We start from the raw sequence: 27,267 nt of genomic DNA, 5'->3' as shown, positions 1-27,267 counted from the left end.
ATCAATTTTGATTCTTCTTCCTCTCAAACAGCAGCTGAGTCACTCATCCATTCCTTTACTTAGGTTCATCCTCGAGGATGAACCATTGCCAGCAGCCAGAACGACTGCCAGCGATTCCTGCTTCCTTTGCTCTGCCTTCTCTACCCTATCGTTAATATTATTACTGGAGCAAACCTCCATTGGCTTTCTGTTCCCTAAACAGGCACGACGCCACTATTTCCCTTTCCACAGCCAAATTTATTAAGACATGTGGGGCTCAACTTCATAATACTTCAGAAAGAATTCATAGGTTACCCAATGCCAAATAAGTCCATCTGTTTTCTCCTAGGTTTTCTTCAGCAAATCTTTCTATATAGAAACTGCATCTAATAATCTGACTTACTAAATTAGGACGAGAAATCCAAAAGATAGAAATGTTCTCTCTACAGATAAATGAAAAGTAATCATCTGGTATTTGTAACTTTTTGCCTGAAGAAAAAAAAATACACAAATGACAAAAAAAATATATAGATTGTTCAAAAAGTAGCAGTAGACTGTCAAATGAAAGTAGAATCAGAAATTATTGAAAAAAAAAATGTTTTTTTGAGACGGGGTCTCACTCTGTCACCCAGATTGGAGTGTAGTGTGTGATCACAGCTCACTGAAGCCTTGACCTCCCGGGTTTCAGTGATCCTCCTGCCTCCGCCTCCCAAGTATCTAGAACCATAGGTGTATGCCATCACATGTGGCTAATTTTGTAATTTTTTGTAGAGACAGCGTCTACTAATTTTTTGTACACCCAGGCTGGTCTCAAACTCCTCAGCTAAAGTGATTGGCCTGCGAAAGTGTTGGGATTGCAGGCATGAACCACTGTGCCTGGACTTCTTTTAAAGTTTTACTGATAATGAGTCCAGCATTTTAAAAGAATTTTTTTCTTTCTTAGTAACAGATATATCTAAAATAAAAAAACACAGGAAAAATGAAGCAATAAATAATGACTATTAGCAAAAAGAGAATGGGGCTTTTCTTTTATGTATCACTGCTAAGATCTATATGAAAAAATCATACTGCTTGTAAAATTTCTTGGAATCCTAAATCTCAACTTGATGTCAATGATCCATGAAATGAAACCTTGGAGAATTCCTGCCATACAATAAAATGATGATCTCAACACAGCTTTTCATCCTTCTACTCAGTATTCCTGATGTGTTTCAATAAACTCATCACTTTATCTAGATAAAGTATACTGCTGAAATGCTACATCATGGATTGAAACAAGTTAGGAATTAAAAAAAAAAAAGAAACTACAATAATTCAATAAATGAGAGTTAAAAACTTACCTGCAACAAATGCTTTATGTTTCTATCAATTTGCTTTAATGTTAACATATTTTGCTTCCTGAATATCTTTAAATAATAAGTTGAGAGTAAATATAGCTTTGCCCTTATTTTTTAATAGGGAGGAGTGGGTATGTCTACAAACATATATACAAATACTTCCTTTTCTCACTGAAGGCCCCTCTGATGTGCAGAAAGCATTACTCTCTTACCATATTAAAGCTGGTGTGCAGAAATTCAGTATTTGTTGAAAAATATAGCAAAATTTGTATTTCCAATTCCAGTCTGTGAGACAAACTAGAACCAAACAAGTACTCCTCATAGTAGTTTCTTAATTTTGAAACCATAAAGCATACAGGCAAGTAAACAAATGTAAGCAAGAAATGGGCTGCAGATATGCCCAATTTCATTTATGTATCCAAGCATGCATAATCAAGGGTGGAAGAAATAAAAATGTTGAGAATTGAGACATAGGAAGAACATGGTCAGTGTTGTTCAATGAGTTTTAGAAAGGTATCTTTTAGTTCTCCTGCAATATAAAGGAGATTTATAATCATTTTCTTCTCAACTTCATGTCCTTCATTTTCATTAAACCTTGAAAAACAGTACCTTTTTATTATAAGTTATATGACTTAATGGATTAAAAAATTTTGCTCTAGAAAAATTAAGTCATTTCACTGTTTACAGTTCAAGTTTTAGAATTTTGATAAGTTTTATTAGAAGATGCTTTTTTTTTTCCGGTCATCTACACCTTTGTCAAAAGCTAGGTGTATTCGTTCTCATGCTGCTAATAAAGACATACATGAGCTTGGGTAATTTATAAGAAAACAAAGGGTTAATGGACTCACAGTTCCACATGGCTGCAGAGGCCTCACAATCACAGTGAAAGGCCCATCTTACATGGCAGCAGGCGAGAGCGAGCACGTGCAGGGGAACGACCCTTTATGATACCATCAGATCTCATGAGACTTACTCACTATCATGAGAACAGCATGGGAAAACCTACTCCCATAATTCAGTTACCTCCCACTGGGTCCCTCCTATGACACGTGGGGATTATTACAATTCAAGGTCAGATTTAGGTGGGGACACAGAGCCAAACAATATCACTAGGAAATCAACCCATATATATGTGTTTATGCATATTATCTGTGGCCACCAAAGTTCCGAGTAAGAAAGAAAGGAAAATAGAGAGAGGAATAAACCAACTAGCCTTTTGTGATTATTGGATGCTTAATGTGTGCTAGCTCATTTTCTTCACACAAAAATGCCGTGTGGTTAGTATTGCTAATCCTGAGTTTACAAACAAGGAAGACTTTCAGTTTCTCGAGAATTCCAAGTGCTTTAAACATTTCCCATCCCTTTTCCCCACCATACGGTAATCACTATATACCACGACTTCATGCAGTGCCTAAAACACAATAAGCAAATAAAACAGGTTGCTTGAATAAACTGAAGGGGTCAGTCTTTGCTGGTAGATTTTTAAAAATGTGTTGTTATGACACAACAAAGTAATAAAATCCAAAAACTTCAGTGTTCTTAAAAAGATAGTATTTTTCATCCAGATTAAAAAGAGTAGGCATGACTAACATTCATTCATGAAATTATACATCACACACCCAAGTATTGTACATAAAACTTAAGTACTTGCACAACTGATAGACCATGAAAAAGAAAACTGAATTCTAATTCTAGCTCACGTAGGCTTCCCTAACATAAGCCCTCTGTGGACTCTAGTTCTCCTACATATAAAATGAGGTTTGGCCTAGACGAATTCTAAGATACTAAAAGGTTTACAGCTTTGGTTATATACAGTACTGGAGAATTTGGTCTAGATTACTTCATTTGAATATGAATCTTAGTAACCAGGATATTAGTAATCAAATTTTTATAAAGGATACTAGAGACACATGTTAAATTCTCATAACGACTCAATATGTTCAAGCAACACTATGAACTTAAATTTCAAACATTTTCATAAGACTCACACATACATCAATGTTCCCCCAAAACAGTGTCCAAACTAATTTTATTTCATTGTAAGAATATTCAGATTAGATGCTTAACCTTACCTTTTTCTTATCCTGCTACTGTTTCTTATCCTGCTACATTCTTTATCCTTCTAAATCCAAATCATAAATTACATTGTATGATCTGATTCACAACACTTAGTCTGACTCAGTCTGGTATGTTGCAAAAAGGCATGTTGAACCATTCAAAATCTCCTTCTTCTGAGATACCATATATTTAAGGGAAGCAGTACGATGATAATCCCTTTTTTAAGCTGCTATTTATACCATAAGGCACTTTTTTCTCACCATTAAGATGCCATAGGGAAAAGCCATATAAACTACACAAAAAAATCTAGCCAGAGATCATCAATGCAAAGTAAGAGTAATACTTTGAAATTCAACAGTCAGTAAAAAATAAATTATGATCTGTTAATGATACTGAATAGCAATAAATTACACTGTAATAGGAAATAATTAAGAAAAAAATAAAAATCATACAGTACAGCTTAAAATTTAATGTCTTTTAAAAATCTTGATATTTACTGCCATGAAAAATGTCAATTTAATAACATGTAGCTCTGGTTTGCCCTTTTCAATTCATCAATATTTTAAAAGGATACTCAGTACCAGAATGATGTGTGATTCTGCCACAAACTGAGCCTGGCTGCTTCCATGAATGTAGCTCTGCAAAAGACGACAAAGACAAAGAAATTACAGTTTGACAAAGCCTCATAATTGTAGTTTTAAGTCATGAAGATAAACAATGGAAAAATCCAATGAGATTTTTACTAATTAAATTTTTATTACTTTCTACTAAGTTCCACTTATTTTAAATAATTATTAGTTAAATGCAATTAGATGACAATGTTGGTTGATGATAGTACTGTAAACTGTAGGTGGCAACTTAGTATCAAAAACAAACTTTATATAACTTGTTAAGGGATTTATCACACACACACACATTAAATATGATTCCTGTAGAGTTATTGCAAAAGTACAAAGTAGAACAAAACATTTTTATGATTTTTCATCCTTTAAAATAAGTTAGAAGTGACCAAATGTCTGATCACTACTTCCCACATTATCAAAGTTTTTAAAATAAGGTGTCAGCTTTATAAATGCACATAATTCATTACAGCATTTACATTTTTTCAAAACAAAATTATTAAAATTGTTTTACCCTATTGAGTAGTATACAGTTGATAGCAGTTGATTATAGAAAATCCAACACAAATCTCCATCTAGATTATCTGGTTTCTAAATTGATTCCCATGATTATTTCTGTTTTTAATCTCTCTTATGAATATCAGTTGCTATGCAGTTGTTTTAAATAAATATCCTTGTCTAGGTTTTCTATTTATATTAAAAAATACTGGAGAAAAAATATAACAGCTTACAGTACAAATCAATGACTCAACTTTTACATCATTTATGATGTATAATTGTATCATATGCTTCAGATAGTATGCTCACAGTATCTTGTTTTTTCTTCTTCTTCAAACTTTTTCAGTGGGTACATGTGCAGATTTGTTACATGAGTAAATGGCATGTCGCCAGGATTTGATGTACAAATGATTTTGTCTCCCAAGTAGTGAGCAAAGTACCTGACAGGTAGTTTTTCAATCCTCCCTTTCCTCCCACCCTCCAACCTTAAGTAAGCCCCAGGGTCTACTGTTCCCCTCTCTGTCCATGTGTACTGAATGTTTAGCCACTACTTGCAAGTGAGAAGATGTGGTAGTTGGTTTTCTGTTACTGCATTAATTTGCTTAAGATAATGTCTTCCAGGTGCATTCATGTTGCTACAAAGGACATAATTTCATTTGTATGGCTGTGTAGTATTCCATAGTGTATATGTACCACTTTTTTTTTTTTTTAATCCAGTCCACTGTTAATTGACAGTCATATAAAGTAGTTATTACCTGTCAACTTCCAAATGAGGAAACTGAGACTTAGAAAAATTTACCTAACTTGTTCAAGATTGCACAACTACTAATCGGTGAAGTTTGGACTGAAACCTAGGACTGTTTGTATAGGTATGTATGCCCTTTCCACCATATAGTAACAACTTACCAAAACACAGGAGGAACCTCAAGTAAAACTTTGTAAAAACTTTAATTAAATGTTGACAGTTAAAGTAATTAAAATCAGTATTTAAATAACTGACGAACATATCTGAGTTTAACAGTACAGGATAATATGACCAAATTTACATAACAACTGCAAAGTAGTTTGCCTCTATGAGGATCACAAACTTAAGAGAATAACTTCGGACGTCTTCTAGGTGAGTGGTTTATAATCCTTTCTGTTTATTTTCAGTAACAGAATCTTCTTTGATCAATCTTTTGTCAAGGTCACCCCATTACTAAATCCTATGGTCATATCTAAGTCTTACTGGACTTAATCTACCTGAAAAATCTGCTGCATCTAACCACTCATTCTCTTTAATATTTTCTTCATTTAACTTCCAGAACCCCAGTCTTGAGGATGATTCTACCTCACTGGCTCTTCCTCCTCCGGAAGGAGGAGGCTGTTCCCTTCCTACATTCTAGACTCTGGAGTATCTCAGAGCTCAAAAGGCTTGGGCCTCTTCTCTCTACTCAGCCTTCCCAGGTGTTCTCATCCAATTTCGTGGCTTTAATTATGTCTATATTGATGATTCTCACATTGGTATCTAGTCTGATATACTGGAAGTCTGAAAACAGCTAAAACGCAACTCCTGATCTGCCTCTCTTTCTGTCCCAGCATCTTGCTTCTCTCCCATTCTCCCCTAACTCAGGAGAATAACTTAATTTTTCCAGTTGTTTAGGTAAAAATCCTGGAATCACCTTTGTGTCTCTGTCCTTACTTTTCTTTCACTCTTTTCCTTGACTTTATTCCCTCCTTCCCTCCTCCCTCCCTCTCCACATATCCAGTCATTCAGAAAATACTGTCGGCTCTACTTTCAAAATTCATTCCAAATTCAACCACTTTTCACCACTCGCAGGAAGAACTAGCAAAGGAGGCTAAAAAATAAGGCCCCAAGATCTGTCTGATCCAACCAGTCATCATCTCTTGCCTAGATGATTGCAATAGCCTCCTTTATTCTCCCTGCCTCTACCCTGGAGTTGATTTGTCATTCAGATGAATACTGCTGAAACTATCCTATCATTACTATGCTCAGAACCCTTCAATGCTTTCTCAAATGTGTGAGAAAAGCATCATATCATGCAATGCATTTTGTGTTTCCAGTTACAATAACCAGAAACCTACATATTTCTTTTCAATTTAAAAATGCAGCTAGGTTAAAATAAATCACACTTTGTCCTTAGAGACTTGGTTCATGAAAATAGTCTATAACCCTTGTAGCTTATTTCTTATATACATAAGGCAGGAGAGAGGAAGGGCTTTGGAGACAGTCTGGAATTTGCCACCTACTAACTGTTAGTATGAACAAACTACTTAACCTCAATTACCTTTAAAACAGGATTAAGAGGAGATTCCTCAAGATACTTTCCTAAAAATCAAATACGATAGTATAACAATAGTGTAATTGATCAAACAGAAATCATTTCATAATCTCCACTTCAACAAACTTTGTATCTTGTTCACTTTATCTTAGCCAAAAGGCCGAAAAGCTGTTTTTATCTTCTCAACAAACAGCATTCAGAAATTCATTTCCTTTTCATAAGTGAATTTAGTGTGTTGAACTGATAGTTTTAAAAGACAATATTCAGGAATGTATTCTAACATTCTATAAAATACATTCAGGAATGTACACTAACATACTATAAAAACATTGATTTTTGTACATCTTTTTATTTTTGTCTTCAAAATCACATCAAAAGTAGATACCCTAAGAGCCTTCAGGATTTACTTAGCTTGAATTTGTTTGCAAATTTTTAATTCATCAATTACTATGTATCAGGCACCACCTCAGGCAACAGAAATCCAGTAGTTATAGGAAAAAATACCTATGTTCTCAAGCAGCTTACACACACAAATTACAAGATTACATTTTATCTACTAATGTGCAACAAAGAGATTACCGGCACACACCAAAAGTTGTAAGAGTAAGCACAAGAATAAGAATAAGTAAGTATTGCAAAAGTCTTAAACATTGACCTTAGATAGTTAGCTTTCATTTATGGCGCCCTTAAAGCAATGACTTAATTCACTTAAAATTAACCTTAGGTCTGCGATTTTAAGCTGGTCTTAAAAATTTGTCTCTAACTGATGTATATACTTTCAAAATCCTTTGAAAGAGGGAATATTGAATAATGAATTCCCTGAAAGCTAAAGCATGATGTTCATTTATTTATTTTCCTCTCTGATTTTTTACTAATTCTCATAAGTGAGGGAAATAGCAGTAACTCAGGATAATTTATTCCAAAATATACATTTAACTTGTATTTATAAGAGCAATGTATTTTCAGATCAGGTGAATAGTCAAGAAAAAAATGTGTGCAGGCTTTGATAATGAATACATATCAATTCTTCCACAGGAACAAATGTTTCAACAAACCATTAGTATCAATGTTTTTTACTTGTGTAGTCCATTGACTATTTCTCTTCTTTTTCTTTTGTTTTTGAGACAGTTTCACACTTTTTGCCCAGGCTGGATTGCAGTGGCCTGATCTCGGCTCACTGCAACCTCCACCTCCTGGGTTCAAGCGATTCTCCTGCTTCAGCCTCCTGAGTAGCTGGGATTACAGGTGTACACCACCATGCCTGGCTAATTTTTTTATTTTTAGTAGAGATAGGGTTTCACCATGTTGGCCAGGTTGGCCTCGAACTCCTGACCTCAAGTGATCCACCCACTTTGGCCTCCCAAAGTGTTGGGATTATAGGCATGAGTCACCGTACCTGGCCTCATTGAATATTTCATAGAGCATATGAACCAACATAAAATAAAAAGTGGTTCAATAAAAAAAAGGTTCATAAAAATAAGGTTGTAAGAAAATTCATTGCCATGACTCATGACTTACTTAAAGCCCAGTTTTATGTAGAAGAAAAACAGTATAGCATAATATGAGAAAACAATATATATGAATGATATTATGTTCTTAATTTCAACTAACATACTTGAAAATAAAAAATTGTATATTTTGTTTAATATAGTTTCTATACCTCTTATATGGCAATATCAAGAATGAGTAAAGATAAAATGGAAATGAAGCTAAATATACTATATATCAGTATGTGAAATAAACCTGATTCCACTTAAGTTATTACTAAATTCTTGGGAAGATGACACCAGTCAGCATGTTCTGCTTTTTCAACATTTTTAAATTCTGCTGGTAGTAAAGACTCCTTAAGGAATCCTTTTAAACACATGTTCTGAAAATAAGAATGGCTACGGTGGACCAATAAGTTGTTACTTGAGAAGGTAGCTATGGTAACAAAAAGCAAACTGAACTTAGAAGTCAGTTTCCAGTACTAATAATGGTCATTCAATTTAAAGAAGTAGTGGTTAATGAGTTCAGTAATTTGGGCCTCAGTTTCCTATCTGCACATTTGAAACTGACAGCATGAAGGAAACAGTATAGTGCAGTAGTTTATAAAATACATTTTAGTCAAATTCCCTGAAGTCAATTCTCTATCCTGGGTTTCACAAGTAAGACCTTGAGCAAATTACTCTAAACTTCAAATTGTTAAGCTCTTCGATCGAAATAATAAAGTGTGACAAGTGAATTGATAATACATGTAAAATAGCCTAATGCCTGAAACACAGTAAGAAGTCAATAGATGTAATCTATCACCACCACCACCACCACCACCACCACCACCACCACCACCACCACCACCACCACCACCACCATCATCATCAATCATCTAAGATTCCAATGAGATTCCAAATTTTAATGTCTTAGGTCATATGACTCATAGATGATAAAATTAATCTCCACTGGTTTATGCCCATTGTTAATTCAGTAATAGCAAACTATATCTGAGTTAATTCTCTTGCCAGTGAGTAATTTGTCTTTGTAAATTTATGCAAGTCCCTTATATACCAACCCGGTATTATTAGCCTTGAGAGCAAAACATATTAACAGCCAGCCTGTTTAACCCTAACAATGACTGCTTTAGTTAAATGGGCTTTGGATCAAAACCAAATTCTAATATAAGCAGAGTGCAAAAAGTTGTTCAGTAATACATATTTGCCAGAAAATAGCTATTTTGAAGACAATAATACACAGTGTTAAAATTAATTATTTCTCCTATTCACTGATAAAGCAGTGCTGGCAACGCTTTGCTTTGGCATATAATCCCCACTTAAAAAAAAATTTAAAATGCTTAAATCAGTCCCATGAAATTTCGGAATTTTGATCATTTTTAAAATTATAACTTATTTTAAAAAGGCCCATTTATAACATTAAGTAAATGACAAATGAAACTAAGATTTGACAGTGTTGGATGATACCCAAATGGTGATTTGTCTCAGTTTGGGTCAAATCCACAAAAATACTTTTTGGTCCTTTCTTCTTGCATTTTAAAATAATACATGATTGCAAAATAAACCAAGAGCTTGTCCGCAGCTACAGGAAACACGGCTGATTATCTCTGACTAACTATATGAATTCTTTCAGTCCAATCTTGTCATGCAGTTTTACGCAAATCAGTATGAAATGATATGTAAATTTTTTTCCATCTATTTTCTCTTATCCTCCTTGAAAACATCATGAAAAAGTACTAGCGTAAATTCTTTCAGTCTGTTTCAGTCCTTTATTCACTACCTGCCAGAACAAGGGCAATGGACACACAAAGTCTGAGAAAATCTTTTAAGTGATAATCTCTCAATTGTTTAGCATCTGATTCAGTCATCTTTATGAATACAGAAATTATTACAATAGCAAAAAAAAAAGGAAGAAAATATGATAATTTACTGTCAACCTAAAAACAAAACAGAGGGGAAAAAATCTTGTATTTTCCTTGACAACACTTCTCAGAAGTCAGAGGGTTGCCTTACTGTTTTTAAATAAGCCTAACTATCTCTGAAATTCATCTTAACTACTTAAGATTTTCCAGTAGAAAAGTCCTAGTTTTCCTGATCAATGTCTACATAAAATGAGAGATCTGCTTTTCTGTGCACGACAGAATCAGTTTATTTTTGCTGAGTGTCTTAGTCTGCTTGGTTGCCCTAACAAAATACCATAGACTGGATGGCTTAAACAACAGAAATTATTTTCTCACAGTTCAAGAGATTCAGAGTCCAAGATGAAGGTGCCAATGGGATTGGTGTCTGGTGAGGGCTCCCCTTGGGCAGAAGACAGCCAGCTCCTCACTGTGTGCTCACATCACCTCTTCTTTGTGAGCAGATAGAGACAGGTAGGCTTCTCGATACTTTCCTCTACTTCTAAGGCCACCAATCCAATCAGATTAGGGACCTTCTCTCATGCCCTTATTTAAATTTAATTGCCTCCTAAAGGTCCATGTCCAAACAGTCACATCTGGGGAGTTAAGACTTCAACATCTGAATTTTAGAGGAACAAAATTCAGTTCATACCTCTCAGTAATTCTAAGTGAATAAGATAGCATTTCAAAACCTATCAGCTAGTGGGAATGTAGTCATGATACTAGTCCCGAGTCTCCTTTGTGTGCTAAAATACTATGAATTATTTTCTTTTCACTTTCTTTTTCAGGATACTAATGTCCAGGAAAGGATACTTTTGAACACTTAAGACAGGAAGTATCTTGGTTCATCACTGTAACTGCACAAAGTAAGCTTAAATCCCACTCTAACATTCTAATAAAAGATTCCTGTTTCTTATTAGTTATATGTTTGTAGTCCTATCCTTGGAGTCTTCTTTGAGGCAGCATGAGTTCTTACTAGGCTCTACACCAAATGGCAGATGTGATATAGATGATAAAATACTCAGGCCAAGTCCTTCTGGATTTGCCAGAAAGAAGAGATGTAAATGGGTATTATCTCCATCCAGGTGACAAAAAATGCCACTTGTTTGATTTCCCAGAGGCTGCACGTATCTTCTGCTGGAAATTCCTAAGCACTTCATTAAATATTTGGCTTCCACTAAAAAATGATTACAACAGAGAAATAAAACAGTTCTTCATGAAAACAGTGATGAATCTTGATTACTTCCCACTCAAAGAATTTTTTCTCTGTGAGGTGTCAGCAATAAGCCACCATTCTCTTTTCATCTGAAGCTGCAGGACATTGTTTAGCAATGTCTCAGCTGAACTCACTATACAATCTGTTGTGGAGTATGAAATCTTTACCTGGCCCAACCATACTCCAAAAAGTCATCTTGGAATTTTATTTTCCTATTTGAGGATCAAAAAGGTTGATACTTAACCTAAGTTAGTGGTTCTCAAAAGAATTTCAAAATAATGTGTGCATGAAATTGACCAGAGATATTTGTTTAAAAAACAGATTTTCAGGCTCTATATATGGAAATTCCAATACATCAGGTCTGTGGTAGGACGAGAAATATGTACTACTAAAGAGCTATAAGCCATGACTAAATAACACTAAATAACTACATTTTGTGGGAGGCTGTAAGGGAAGGTGTAATGTATAATACTGTAAAAGCTTTCAGAAACGCTATATATTCCGGGAAAACTTCCCACTAGTAAGAAAGTTTTTTAAAAAATTTATTTTAAAAGTTTTTTAAAATAATAAATGAACTGCTACACATCCAGAAAAAATATCTTAATAGTGTAAGATGATTTGTTTGTTTTTTAATAAAAAAATTTCCACTGGAACAGTAGGAGTTGAAAGCTCTACAGACAGAAGCCATATAGAGGGCTTGTGGCAAATTGCGCCCAAGCAATAGAAGATTCTGCATACATGAAGTTAATCGGGAAGGTAAGCAACACCACGTAACAACCAACATATTTCTGAAAATTCAGATTGCAGTCATCCTGTCTAGTATTCTCAGAGCGTCTCTAGAATACTATAAGAGGCATGGTAAATATTATAGGAAGAGAGAAACTGAGCCTTTTGGAGATGGAAGAACCAAATGGTGCGTTAGTAGCTTCTAACCAGAGACTGGATTAAGTCCACGGATTTTTGGTTAACTGTGGCCCCATGCTGGGTCTTATTCAGTCCCTTCTTCATAAAAAGTTATCTGTCCTGATAGTAAAATGGAGAACTAGCTCTCTTGATGAGCTTTACTTTTATTACACTGTCAATAAGACTGGTAGTCTAGGTGTTAAAGGTAAAAGAAAAAAAAAAAGAGAGACAAAACAAAACCCATCAATAGTAAGGAAACCCTAAGCAGAATATACTGAAATAATTCACGATAACTGCCCCTCCGTAGAAAGTCAGTCAACAAAAACATAGACTGCAGGTATGGAAAACTCCTAGGATCCTAGGATAACACAAAACAACCCTAAGCCCCAGACACTAGTGAGATAGCTAATGGGAATCAACTGTGTTTCAGGAAACACTTTATACTGTTTGATCAAAACTGTTAATAAGACCAATTAGAAAGCTTCTCATTCTACTGTATTTTCCAAATAAATGTTGAGAGAACAAAAATACAACAACACAATAAGATGAAGTTTCTTCTAAATATAAACTTTAAAAGTCTCTCCTATGAACTGCTTAAGTAATTTTAGTAATTTGTATTTTGTTGATAATACACTTCTAGACTTATAGATTTCATTTTGTTCACTAACAAAGAAAAATTGAAATGTATAATTGCATAGAATTTTCTTGTGCAACTAAATGAAATTAAAAGTTCAAAATAGAAAAGTATTACATACTTCAGCATTTTAAAATTCAACTGAATAGCTTTTAATGTAAGATACAGAAAATACATATATCTATGCTGGAATTGCTTTTGTAGCTGTCACATTGGGTATACATGAAAAGTATAATATAATCTCTGTGTGCGTGCGTGCGTGTGTGTGTGTGTGTGTGTGTGTGTGTGTGTATTTTACTTTTTATCCTGGGGGGAAAAAGCAATTATATCAAGGAACGTTAATATTCTCATATCATTATTATAAATGTAAATGCAAAATACAAAACCGAAAAAAACGAGTAACATATGAAATGTTACTCGTTTCATATCACCAAATATTTTGCACTTACGATTGTCTAAGAAATGAATTAGGAACAGGTTCTCTGTGCCCTAATCTAGATTTGCCAATAAATTGATTTCTCCAGGAAAGCTATGTAACCACTGCGTAATTCATTTTCAAAGTACAGATCATTTTTTCTTACTTAGGGGTGATTAGGAGATAAAAAAGATGTTATTAGCAAGCAAAGTCTATAAAATGTGTTTAAACAAAAAACAAGAATCATTGTCTTCTTTAAAGCAGTCTGTCTCTTACATTTTCTTTTGATGTACCTATGAATATGAATGTCTATAATACTCTCAGTATTCACATGAAAATGCTTTGACAATTCTATAAGCACATGAGCAAGGATGACAAGAACCCTGGGTGGCCAGTGAATTACTCTTTAATAAGGAACCTTTTCACATATCTGTTATATTGCCCTTTGATCATTATCTGAATTTGTATTTATTTGTGGTCACTGCCTCAATTGCAGTATAATCAAAATCTCTCTCTCAGTGCCATTATATCATCCTAAACTACTATGTCCAGTACTTCAGATAGCTTTAATTTACATTCTTGAAACTTCTCTTACATGGTCTCAAGAATGACATTTCCCCTAAAGTTCACCTAATGCCAGCAGCTTTGGAACTCTAATGTCATCCATTTGCTCTGTATGTCCAGGACCACTGCATTGTGATGAGCAAATCTGGAAAGTCACTGCTTCTAAATCTTTGACATCAGAGACTTTATCTTGACATCTGATATGAAATACAGTACAACAGTATGATAAATGAAACGTGTCTAAGAAATAAAAATGGCCCTAAGGATTCAGATATTAGGCCTATATAACATGGTTGACAGTACCATGGCTTTGCAGGCCTTCAGACTGAGTTTAATAATGAATGTTACTTGTTGAGGCTGCCTAATGAGACTTTAATTTGGAGGTAATTTTATATTTCTTTAAGCTTGCTACTTGAAGGCTACAGATGAACAAAATTCATTTTTATATTTAATCAGTAAACTATCAGTGTAAATCAAGGTATATAAGAAATGTTCTGTGTGTATATATATACCATATTTAACAATGATATATCACTTCTGCTTCTACTACAAATACTTTACAGCACTCAGCCTGGGCAACACTGTGAGACACTGTCTCTACAAAAAATAATTAGCTGAGTGTGGTGGCAGGTGCCTCTAGTCCCAGTTACTCAGAATACTGAAGCAGGAGGATCACTTGAGCCCAGGAGTTTGATGTTACAGTGAGCGATAATCATGCCATTGCATTCCAGCTTGGGCAACAGAGTGAGAGCTTGTCTGTACAAAAACAAACAAACACAAAACTTTATAGCACTAAACACAATAATCACGTTTAACAGAAATCCCATACTCTAATGGTTTGGATCTCTGGTTCCATGCGAGACTTCTAGGCTTGAATTGTGTGTGCAATTGAGCATTTTATTTAGCCAACATATGGTGCAGTTCCTGGCATGTGAAATGGGGATAAAAGGATCTGTACTTCATTAAGGTCGTTATAGTAAGTTAAAGTTTTTAGAAAAGTGTGATGTAAGCCTTCAGTGTTAGCTATTGTGGTTGTATGTTATCATGTTTATTTATTCTACAAATATGTATTGAGTGTCTAATACATGGCAGGTTACATTCCTAGGCATGTGAGATAAAATAGTGAACAAAGCAATTATCTCCGGCCTCATGGGGCTGTGTGTGTATGTGTTTGGGAGATGACAGACAAAAAACAGTGATTCTAAAAATATGTGTATGTGTACAATATAAAATGAACAGTACACTGTAAGTGCAAAGTGCTGTAAGAAAAGGAAAACCAGAAAAAAGTAAGGGAGTCAGAAGTATTGACAATGGGGAGCAGGTTGCAATTTAAATGGGAAGAGGGTCAGGATAAACACCACAGAGACTGTCTTTGGCATCTGAACACAGTTGTGAACAAGGGAAGGCAGTTAGTCATATGGATTCTGGGGGAAGCACAAAGAAGAAAGATGGAATAATGGTCAGCACGAAGGCCTTAAGATAGAAATATGTTCAAGGAACAGTAAGAGGGTCAATGTGCTGGTGAAGACTTAGATGTTATGCTGAATTATATGGTGAGTCATAAAAGGAAGACTGTGAGAAGAGTGACATGAACTATGTCAAGAACAGACTATAATGAAGCAAGAATAGAAGCACGGAGACTAGGGAAGGTTTACTACAGTAATCCAGACCAAAGATGCTGATGACGTAAGACAGTTCGACAGCAGGTAGTAAGAAGTGATCTGATCCTGCAGCGGGTGGTAAGAAGTGTTCTGATCCTGGATATATTTTAAAAGAAAAAATGCATACATACATACATATATATATATATATATTTGAAGGAAGAATGACAAGATTTCTTGTTTACTGTGTGTTTTTATACAAAAAGCAACAACATTAAAACTGATAGGATGTAAAGATTTAGTTATTTTAACGTCCAAATTCACAGTAAATACATATTTGAGTATTTGTAATACAAATATAGACCATTTAATATTTAAGTTCAATTGAGGATATATGAATTTCAAATACAATCAACATAAGTTATATATCTAAGTTTATGAAAATTAAAGAGGTCACCAAAATGGTAAATTGTACTTTAATTACAAGAGAGATACATTATTTGTCCATGAAGTTCTATTCTCTTTTTATATTTCTCTCCTTTGGAAGATGTGTATCCTTAAATTCAACAGCTCTTTTACATGAAAGACTCCATCCCAGACAGGTCTATATTTTCACAATTTATGAAGTAAGTACCGGTTTCTGACTTGATATCCCACTTGAATGTCCTAACACTCTAAAATCAAAACCGTACAAATAAATGTCAATATTCTCCACACAAACAAATTTATCTTCCCAGCATGCCAAGAACCTATCAATATTACAACCATTCTTCTAATGGCCTAAGCTTCAACTCTGACATCTCTGCCCTACAATCAATCACAAAGCTAATGGGCATTTCCTATTTTCTACTGCCACTTTTCTATTACTTTGACTCAAATAATTCTGTCTGAATGTTTAACGTATCATGCTTGGATTATCACTCATCTTTACTTTCCAATTCCTCACTTCTAGTTAAATTTTCCAAAATCACTACTTTCATCAATCTATTACTCACAAACATTTGAAAACTTAAAATTGATTAGAGGTAATTCAAATCCCTTGGCAATCTATGCCAAACATCTCTGAATCAATCAATCAATCAATATTCAGTATTTAGATATTCTGTTTCATAAAATACAAATGCAAGTAAATATAAAACATAGTGTCTTGGCTCAAAAGGAAATATAGTATATATACTTAAAAATGTCTAATCATGCAAGGCAAAATAGAATCTTCATTCTCTTTTAAGTATTTTGTTTAACACTCAAGATTTAGTCGAGTAAGATGTAAATCTGCGCTTGAGTTAACCTCCTTCGTAACTGGGGATAAAAGTGTTTCTCTTCTTGAGAGCTGCTATAGGACTCAGCAGATCACAAATTAATAAAATTGGCAATTAAGTTGTATGGTACAAAATGAAGAATAGAATTTTGGTGGTCAATTTAGCTATATGTCCAAATGAGTGCTAGAGAAACACAAAAGTTGAAATTACGGTAGGCTGACATGGAAAGACTCCAGAGATGGTTAACTATAAACAGAATATTTTAATGTAGATTATACTGAGGTAAGTAAGGAATATTGAGACAGGATTTCAAACAGGTACAATGTGACAAGGAAATTAATAGAGGATGGAAAGCAAAATTGTTTATCTGATCTTACTGGGAAGGAGTTTGGAGGCAGACATGATTGGGATACCAGATTATGCACAATTTTCTTCACATCTCTACAAACAAAATCACATATTTCAGTAAAAGCAGTCTCTTCATTATTCTCAAATAATCCTATCCCCATTTTGACCTCTATACAGGTTCTTAAGGCTGTTCCATCTCTTTTCCTGATTCATCTCAAAAAATGATGTTTCCTCTTATTGACAGACCAAAATTCACATTGATTTTAAGGCCAATTCAAATTCCACCTCCTTTAATGAAACTTTTTCCTAAAATTTTGCCTCAGGATAATATTTATTGCTATTAAACTATTCCAATACTTACTATCTATAACATTTGACCTGTATTTTAAACATATATGGATTTATAATGTCATAGTGTTGTTTTCAAGCCGTAAATCCAGAATTCTGTCTATTGCAGGGAAAATGATATTATTTACAGAAGACAATAAAGGAGAACAGGCCTCAAATACATCCTTCAATATATTTTAAAACACTTAAATAATACAATACATTTAAACCCTGCAGTAAAATATTCAGGGATTTTTAAAATTCAGAGTATCTAATTACAATTCTCTATTTTTTTGATTTCTCAAATGAAGCTGTTATTAAAGTCCTCAAAAGGGTATGAAGAACAGTTTAACTCAAAAAATCGCATAAACAGTAGAGAAAAAGAGTGATGATTTAAATAATTATGTAGTAAATGTTCTTTAAAATTAATAAAACCAGAGTTACTCATTTCATATTTACACTAAGCTCATTAAATAATTATTTTCTTTTATGGTAAAGAGTTTTTTGCCAGTGAAGTTTCTTAACAAATAAATATTGATATTTGGTACTTAGTATATACTATTAGTATATAATTAAAATATTTCTCCAGAGATTTCAAAGTATATTTCATCATTAGTAATTAATGTATCACAAGTCTATCAGTGTATTACAACAGAGCACTTATACACACTTAAAAACCATAAATTGGTTTTATCAAATATACTTCTATTTTTGACAACTTTTTCTTTATAGATTTCAAAAATGTTACATTGACTTGCAAATATCAAAATCATACTTACTTATAAGAGTGTGTGACACTGTAAATATGCTTAATTTAAAAATGAAGAACAACTTTTCCTTAAACTGGTCTTTTTTTAAGCTGGTTAATTTACATGAAATCCCTCAGATTCGTCCTTAATGAGAAATACGTATTAATGAAAACAAGAACATTCACAAAACTTCAATTAGAATTTTTGTTTTTTTCTTCTGGAGACAGAGTCTCGCTCTGTCACCCAGGTTGGAGTGCAGTAGCACAATCTTGGCTTGCTGCAACCTCTACCTCCTGGGCTCAAGTGATTCTCCCGCCTCAGCCTCCCGAGTAACTGGGACTACAGATGTGTAACATCACATCCAGCTAATTTTTGTATTTTTAGTAGAGACGGGGTTTCACCATATTGGCCAGGCTGGTCTTGAACTCCTGACCTCAAGTGAACTGCCTGCCTTGGCCTCCAAAAGTGCTGGGATACAGGCATGTGCCACCACGCCCACCCCTTCCATTAGAATATTTAAGCACAGTCAACACTCATTTTACATTGCATATTTAAGATCTTTGCTTTTTTTTGTATATAAATCATACCTCAATACTAAAAAGAGATACGTTTTCATGGAAATATTATTTGGAAAACGTTAGGAGAACCAAATGAAAATTGTTCCATCATACCCACAGTAAAGTATGCCCATGGGTTTCACATTTATAATCTGGAAGCATTTTTTTTTTTTTTCCTAAAACAGAGACTACTGCTAGAAAAATGTGAAATAATTTTTTATTTTTTACATCAGGAAATGTACAGTAGTCCCTCCTTATCTTTGGTTTTACTTTCTGTGGTATCAGCTACCTGCTGTCAACTACAGTCCGAAAATATTCTATGGAAAATTCCAGAAGCAAACAATTCATATGCTTTAAGTTGCAAGCTGTTCTGAGTAGTGTGATGAAATCTCACACCATCCTGTTGTGTCCTCCCTGGGGTGTGAATCGTGCCTTTGTACAGCATATCCACACTGTACATGCTACCCTCCCATTAGTCACTTAGTGGGCCACTCAGTTATCAGGTTGACAGATCACAGGAAGAAGAATGGGTATAGTACAATTAGGTATTTTAAAGGAGAGACAGACCACAGACCACATCCACGTAACATAATTTATTACAGAATATTGTTATAATTGTTCCATTTTACTATTAATTATTGCTGTTCATCTCTTACTGTCCCTAATTTATAAATTAAAACTTCCTCCTGGTATGCATGTTTAGGAAAAAACACAATATATATAGAGTTTGCTACTATCTGAGATTTCAAGCACTCAGTGATTGTCCTGGATTAGGGTGGACTGTATAAAGATTATTTAATTTAATTATCAAAACAGAAAAAAAAGAAACCTTGAGGTGTACAGATTCTTCCATTTTACAGAAAAGGTTAAGTAACTTGCTTAATCAAGAAGTGTCAAGGGGCACCTGCATTCAAATGCACAGTTGTATAATGTGCAATTCCATGCTCTTATTGTTGTATCATAGTTTCCAAAATAATCCAGTTTAAAATTATAAAGAGGTACAAAGAGGAAGAAATCCTACCAAAAGAGCTATTAACAATAAAATGCAAAATTCAGTTCTGAGTATCTGAAAATAGAAAACCAGTATCTACTAGAATTGGTTATATAGCTTCTCACTTCAGACATTCTCTGGGTTTAATATACATCTTTCTTTTGAACATTCATGTTCTCAGTTTACTGATTCTTTATCAAACTGAACAAACTGAAAGAAACCTTAAACTAGCAGACAGAGGACAAGAAATTATATATTTAGCATTCCTACTAAGAAAAAAGTATAACCTTGGAAATTATGTAGTACTGAAACATCTGGACTAATACCAGATGTATTCTTCATTAGTACAATGATTTCAGAACCATGTTAGTATCACCTCTAAAGTTTCTCTTTAATAACCACTTTCAGCAGTTACAAACTACCAAATATAACTACTATATAAAATGTAGTGCCTGTATTGTAATGTAGAAATTTCTGATAATTAAAACACTTTCTGGCTGGAAATAGCGATGAGATGTCATTTTTTACAACCCTCTATCTTTAGATGATGGCATAATAACTTCAATAAAATTGGGGTTCAAAAATCAAAATTTGAAAACAATATATATACTGGTACACTTGTTATTTACACAAATGTACTTTATGGATTAATCATTCAAATCCTTTATAAGTGTGTTTGAGGTAAAGAGCTACACAATTCTATCCTCATATTCCAATAATAGAGCATTTTAAGTTGTACAATGCAATTTATACAGACTGTCTTCAAAATGCTCTGTACCACCAATAACGTATCTGATGCTGAGTAAATGAGGCAGACGTTACTGAAAGTTGTTCTTAATTGTGTAAGACGTCTGTAGCTGCAATGAAGAGGTAATATCCTTCAAGGTGCACTTTCACTAAAATAAAACTTAAATCAGTAAGCCATTAACATGCAACTGGTATTTGCTTAAGTACTTTTCAAACGAGACCAAGGGTGTGAATAAGTGACCAATTATTTTCATGAGAAATATGTTTACCAAGTGTCAACTGAATATTAATGCTCTGTTAGAGGCTGATTGAGTCCCTCCCAAAAATTCTTAAGTCCTAAACCCCCAGTACCTCAGGATATGACTATTTGGTGAGAGAGTATTTAAAGAGGTAGAGTCTTTAAAGAGGTCATTAAATGAGGTCACTAGGATGGGCCCTAATCCAATACGACTGGTAAAAAGAGATCAAGACACAGACGTGCAGTGAGTAAAGACCACGGGAAGAAGCAGGGAGGAGAAGGCAGCCATCTACAATCCAAGAAGAAAGACCGCAGAACAAACTCGCCCTGTTGACTCGTGGGTCATGTAGGCTTCATAATCTTGAGCAAATACATTTTCTGTTGTTGGAACCATCCAGTCAGTGGTACTTGTTATGGCAGCCCTAGAAAACTAATACATCTATTACAACTGACAAAAATTATGCTAGTTTTCTTAAAATCTTTTAATCGATGCCACTAATGCCCTATGTTTATTGTCAGCATTCTTTTGAACAATAATAGCAATAGTATGCTTAGATTTTATTTTTAAAAATGTAATTTTAACTGGAAATGCTTACAAGCATGTAAATTAAACACATGTATTATATATACTTGCAAGTATAAATATGTGTGGAAAAGCATAGAAAAGAAATGAGAAGAGACCATATTAAACTGTAAACCAGTGTTACCTTTGGAATGAGTATGATGAATTGGGAAGAGAATAACGAAAGGGAGGCTTTTATGTTTTCTTTTATATAGTTGCGTATTCTTTGAATCTTTTACGACTTTTACAAAAAAGCATTTGTGGATTATTTGGGATCAATATGTTCTTTAAAGAAAAGCAAAAATATTTACTGTTGCCATCAAGTTTGCAATATACTAGAAAAATAAGAATTACTTATAAATGCTGTGGACATCCATCTGATTTAACGACATGGAAATACCTGGTGACCTTAGAGAGTGTAATTATCAATGGAGCTACGAATAAAGGAGCCAGACTGAACTGTGCTGTGGAGTGAACCAGAAATGAAGAAACTTAATGGACACAGATAACTCTTCTAGCAGTTCACACAGGAAATAAGGTCATCTAAAGTGACCTTTACTGTGACCTGTGAAGATGAGAACAAAGGTGTGCAGTTGAGAAACTTTAGGAACAAATACTGTGGAATGTATTAAATCAAAACATTATTTCTGACTTTCTACAGTATTTTACAAGTAGCAGCAAAGCAGACAGTAAAGCTTAAAAGGATTGGGGATTGGCAAGGAAGATACGGTTGAAAAGAAAGAGGATTGAGATTCTGGAGCAGGAAATCTTAGTGTCCTTTGGAGACCACGTAAATCCTTTTAAAAGGGGTGATGGAAATGGGAACATAAAAGAGATCTAAGAAAACGGCTAAGGAATAAAGATCAAAATAAGCAGGAATAAGAGAAGGTGAGAAACTCAAGTTAAACTCAATGATGTGAATTTCAAGTTGAAGATCTTGGTTTTGGAACTGTTACATGTTTTTATGAGGTTTCAAATGGTTCTGAAAAGAGCAGGTTAAGTGGAATGAACAGGTAGTGACAGAAGTTAAAGAGAAAAACGATAATACAAAGATAGTTTGCTAAAAGAATCAACAGCATGAGTACTCTGAACAAAAGCATTAAGTCTGAAGATGACCAATGAATTACATAACCTTTAAAAGTCCCTTAAGAGCCTCTAATCTTATTTTTCAAATAAACTATTACTTATTTGAAATATTTTTCAATATTTGTAAAATAAGATTGTATTTTCTAAAAATACTATTAATAAGATATATTCAATCCTAGAAAATAAAAATTATGTGAAGAAACTGTGCACAGAAACTTAATATTTTTTCTTCTTGGAAGGAAAACATTAAAAATCAAGGTCTGAACAAATCATAAAAATAATATTTATCAAGTTCATAAAGTTAGTGTCTTGTTTATTATTTCCTTTCAGTTCCTAAAACTATAGTAAAAACCTGACAATCAAACTGGGGATGGCAGGGAGGAGGAAGCTATATATTTTTAAATATATTCTGAAATTATAGAGTAACTCTAATTGTCAACTAAAATTCTCAAGTGGAAAGCTTAAATATACAGGTAAAATATATTTGCAATTAGCATTATCTTTATGGATATAAATAAGATAGTATTGTTCACGAAAAGTTATTTTCTTGAGCAGATCAGACAAAACAGGTTATATCTTTAATTTGCTTAGTAAACCATGTCTACACAGTGCAATGGTAAATTCTCTAAGTATGATGCTGAACTATCACAAATTCCAAAGTTAAGATTCTTAATGCTTAATGCATTGTGATTTATACAAATATATATACATACAGTAAATACACACACACACACATACCTTCTTGTTTCTCTAAAACCTAGTAACTAACCTCTTTTCCGAGATAAGCTTTTGGTTTAGAAAAAGTAAACTAAATTATCAATGGCATAGATCCTTTGAAATTATGTTCATCCCTTCAGTCTTCTAAATAATATTTGAAAAAAAGAGCAGAATCTTCTATGCCTAATGAAGAAATTCTAGGAATCCTACAAAAGAAGGGAGAGAACCCTTAAGATACTGCCTCAGCTTAAGTAGGTTAACATCGAGGAAAAACTTATAGGAATTTTTCAGGAGAAATGTTTCATTACTTTTTATTGCCAAGGAAAATGCTGGTAGTGAGAGGAGAGGACAAGAAAAAGGGAAAGCGAAGAAAATGGAGGTAGTAGTGTGGGGACTACTGTTTTAATGTCTACATTATCAGAGAAAAGCCTGAATTTAGATCAGAAGTTCTTAATTTACTATACATAAAACTCAGGAAACCCTTGAGGGGTGACTTGGGTGGAAGATACGTTAACTGCAAAGGAAAGTGAAATTCTGGAATGCAGACAAAATTCCATTTCTTGCTTTGGTGCTAGTTTTATATATATATATATAGATTCACTTCATGCAAATTACCAAGCTGCACATTTATGATTTGTGCATTTTTATGCCTATATATAAGGTTTCTGTAGAAATTTCACTCAAATAACCTGGGAATCTTGCTACAAAGGTGTATTTCTGGATCCCGTTTTCTGGAATCTGCATTTTAATAAGTAGCCTGGGGGTTTGCTCAGCCAACCTCTGGAACATAACTGGAAAAATGACAGTGGAGAGGTAAACAACTATTTCCTTTTTCATGTCAGCTATATATTTTCCTGCCATAGGAATTTCTGGACCATTCAATGAATCTGCTGATTTAAAACTGCAGATTGATTATTCATTGTAGAATGAAGGCCCTTGTTGGGTCCGAACTCATTTCCACCCCCCCTCTTCATTTTATCTATTGGGTCCGAACTCATTTCCACCCCCACTCTTCATTTTATCTATTGGGTCCGAACTCATTTCCACCCCCACTCTTCATTTTATCTAGGCTGAAACAGCACGAGGCCCTATACTAGAAAACACAAAAATGAGGAAATAATTATTTCTGACTTCACGAAGTTTAAGTTTACACTCCAGCTTAAATAACTGTATATTATCTAAACTACAAGCCAAGCAAAAAATTAGGTAGCATAAGTGGTAGGAAATAAAGCATTATTCAATGAAGAGAAAGGGTGGAGAAACAGACACAGTTTCTTGGGAGAGATCATCACAGGATGATTCTAGCCTCCAGATAAAACCTAAAGTAAGATTTCAGTAAACAGAAGAAAAAGGAGGCAGGACTTTGAAAAGGGCAGGGAGGAAAGCACTAAGGTGAAAAACAGTATAGACTGTAGGAAGTCCACCAGGAGGGAAGAGGCTGTCAGTACATTTGGAGGGACCCTGGAATAGGAGAGAAATAACGAATTTTGTTAAGTATAAGGAAGGCACGGAAGACTTTTGAACAGAAAGGAGATGTGATTGTAGGTCGTTTTAGGAAGCTGAATCTGAATGCCATAATTTAATGGATCACAACAAGGAAAAGATGTAGGTGAGCCAGTCTGCTATATTAAAGTGATTAGGAATCTGGACTATGCAGTTAGATAGGTCTCGTTCCAGTGGAACCCTATTTAAATTAAGCTACTTAACCTCTCTAAGCCATATTTTCCTTACCTAATTGGGAGATAATAGTGGCAATTTCATATAAGGACTGAAGGAGACAACACATAAAGCTCCTAACACTTTAGAGGTATTTATCATCATCATCATCATTGTCCACATTTTCACATTCAGGCTTTCCCCATGCTCTTAGATATGGAGTATATAAATGTCTCAATCTGGCTGGGAATAATGAGGAAGTCAGAGGGGAAAAAATGAAGAAGGCATAAAATACATGTAAGAATATGGATTAACCAGAGCTAGTTCAATCAGCCAAAGAAGAGTGAGGAAATATGTGAAATAGTCAAAATATACAAAATCTAATTTCTCTAGCAGGACTCATCTCATACTTGGATTGGGATAAAAGCTTTCAAATTGGCACTCCTGCAGTCTTTTATTTTCTAAAAAATACAAGAACTACATATTACTGTTGAGCTAATATTACTAACAAAAAACTTTTTTCCAATAGTAACTAATTAGCTGTGCAGTGAATACAAATTTACCTACCTGATCTTCCAAGACAGATTATGTTGGATGCAGGATATCTTCCCAAACATAATACAATCTAACATTTGGCTATCCTCTCTCTTCTAGTCACTCTTTCCTGTATAAAAACACCATTTTTATATCTGCCTTCCAGTCTTAATGATCAACTGTTAGTTGGAGTTCTATCTTCTTTTAAACCAATTCAAATATAATTTATCAAATCTAAATTAAGTACTACTTTGTCAATTTAGATCAGAAGTTGTTAATTTACTATACATAAGACTCAGGAAACCCTTTTTATAGCACCTAACTCCACACAGATCTTTTTCTAATCTGAAATTCTGATGTATTTATCAGTCAGAATCATCAAGTTTACACACTGATTTGGATTGTTTTCTGTTTCACTTTTATCAATATCATGACTCCAGGAATCTCATAAAGATCTTGAAATAGAAGTCATGATTATAATCTCCAAAGTATCTAGACTAATGCTAGACAGAAAGCATTATTAAATAAACACTGATTGACTGTTTAACCCAATTCTTTATTTAAAAATCTTTCTTCCCCACCAAAATTGTTAGTTATGGCATATGTTATCAACTTGCTTCCAAAAGCTTTCTCAAAATCATTTCAACCCTCTCTTAACACTGCTCACTGAACCACAGATGAGGCTTAATAATCATCACTCTTAAATCACTACCACACTTTCATTTAGGAAGCCATTATATGTTACTTCTGTCTTCAAACTAGTCCTTTAAGTCTTTCAGTCTTGTGTCACTTTTCTAAAATACATATCTGCTCATGCACCTCAAAGGTTTACAGGCTTCTGGTACCCAAATGCCTACAGCAGAGTCTAAACATCTTCTGTGGCACACAAGGTTTTTCTCAATCTATTCCCAATCAGCTTTCTCAGTATTTCCTCCAATTGCACTCCATTTATTCCATTTCCTCTAAATTTATTACCCTGAATCTACCAATAACTTTATATGCCTCTAGGCCTTTGGGTATTTTCTTTACTTTCTTATGCTACTCTGCCCCGTGTAATGAGATTGAATCATGTCCTCCTCCAAAAATTAACTTGGAGTGTGACCTTATTTGGAAACAGATGTAATTAGTTAAGGATTTAGGTGGGCCCAAAATCCAATGAAAGTATCTTTACAAGAGACAGAAAAGGACACACAGAGAAGCACAGAAGAAGGGAATGTGAAGATGGAGGCAAAGACTGGAGTGGGGCATCTATTAATACAAGCCAAGGAACGCTTGGCTTCCTTCCTCAGAACCTCCAAAAAAACCAACCCTGATAATCTCTTGATTTTGTACTTCACCCTCCTGAACTGTGAGAGAACAAATTTGTGTTGTTTTAAAGTTACCCAGTTTGTGGCATTTTGTTGTGGCAGCTGTAGAAAATTCATACACCCAGTGATGCACATGTCAAATTCTCACTTAAATGTAAACATCTAAGCTTTTCCATTTCCCTTTCCACATCTCCTATAGAGTCATCTAGGCAATAAGCTGCTGCTCCATCTTTGCTCCCACAGAAGTACATTCAACATTATATTTGATTGTCACCAAGCTGCATGGCTGTTGTCTACTTACATGTCATTTCCCCTACAGGCTTGGGAAAGTATCAAGAGAGAAAAATGACTTGTGCTTTGATTTCTGGTATTTAGTGGTGGTGTTTGTCCTAACAGATGATCAAAAATGACTTGCTAAAATATAAAAAATATAGGTTTAAAAAACATAAGGCCCAAAACTTACACATTCTTCTCCTGTACTCAATCGATGAAAAGACATGATGGGACTCTTTACTACAATGCTTACTGCAGAAGTTCAGGACAGGAAACAAAAGTCCAACATAACCAAATTTCAGATTTCTTAAATGTAAATTTTAAAGCTTACTGAGAATAGCTTGGCATAAGCATTTTCAGCTGTATATGCATTTACATTACCAGTTCAATTACTTTATGTAGGCATTATGAAAGTGGCTGCATC

The 27,267-nt window shown here is 34.2% G+C and overlaps 1 protein-coding gene across 4 annotated transcripts in view; it reads right to left on the bottom strand.

Annotated features, from left to right (window-relative positions):
- Positions 1–27,267, bottom strand: part of TUSC3 (tumor suppressor candidate 3) — a 309,006-nt gene that overhangs the window by 131,657 nt on the left and 150,082 nt on the right. For all 4 annotated transcript variants that reach the window (XM_007961713.3, XM_073017954.1, XM_007961712.3 and 1 more), the window contains exon 7: positions 3,949–4,012. In XM_007961713.3, coding sequence (XP_007959904.1) covers positions 3,949–4,012 — 64 coding nt within the window. The remainder of the gene's footprint in view (positions 1–3,948; positions 4,013–27,267) is intronic.

The sequence above is a fragment of the Chlorocebus sabaeus genome, chromosome 8 (assembly GCF_047675955.1).
Source record: "Chlorocebus sabaeus isolate Y175 chromosome 8, mChlSab1.0.hap1, whole genome shotgun sequence".
Classification (NCBI taxonomy): Eukaryota; Metazoa; Chordata; class Mammalia; order Primates; family Cercopithecidae; genus Chlorocebus; species Chlorocebus sabaeus.
Note: the sequence above shows the minus strand (reverse complement) of the source record. Positions and strands in the feature narration are given on the sequence as shown.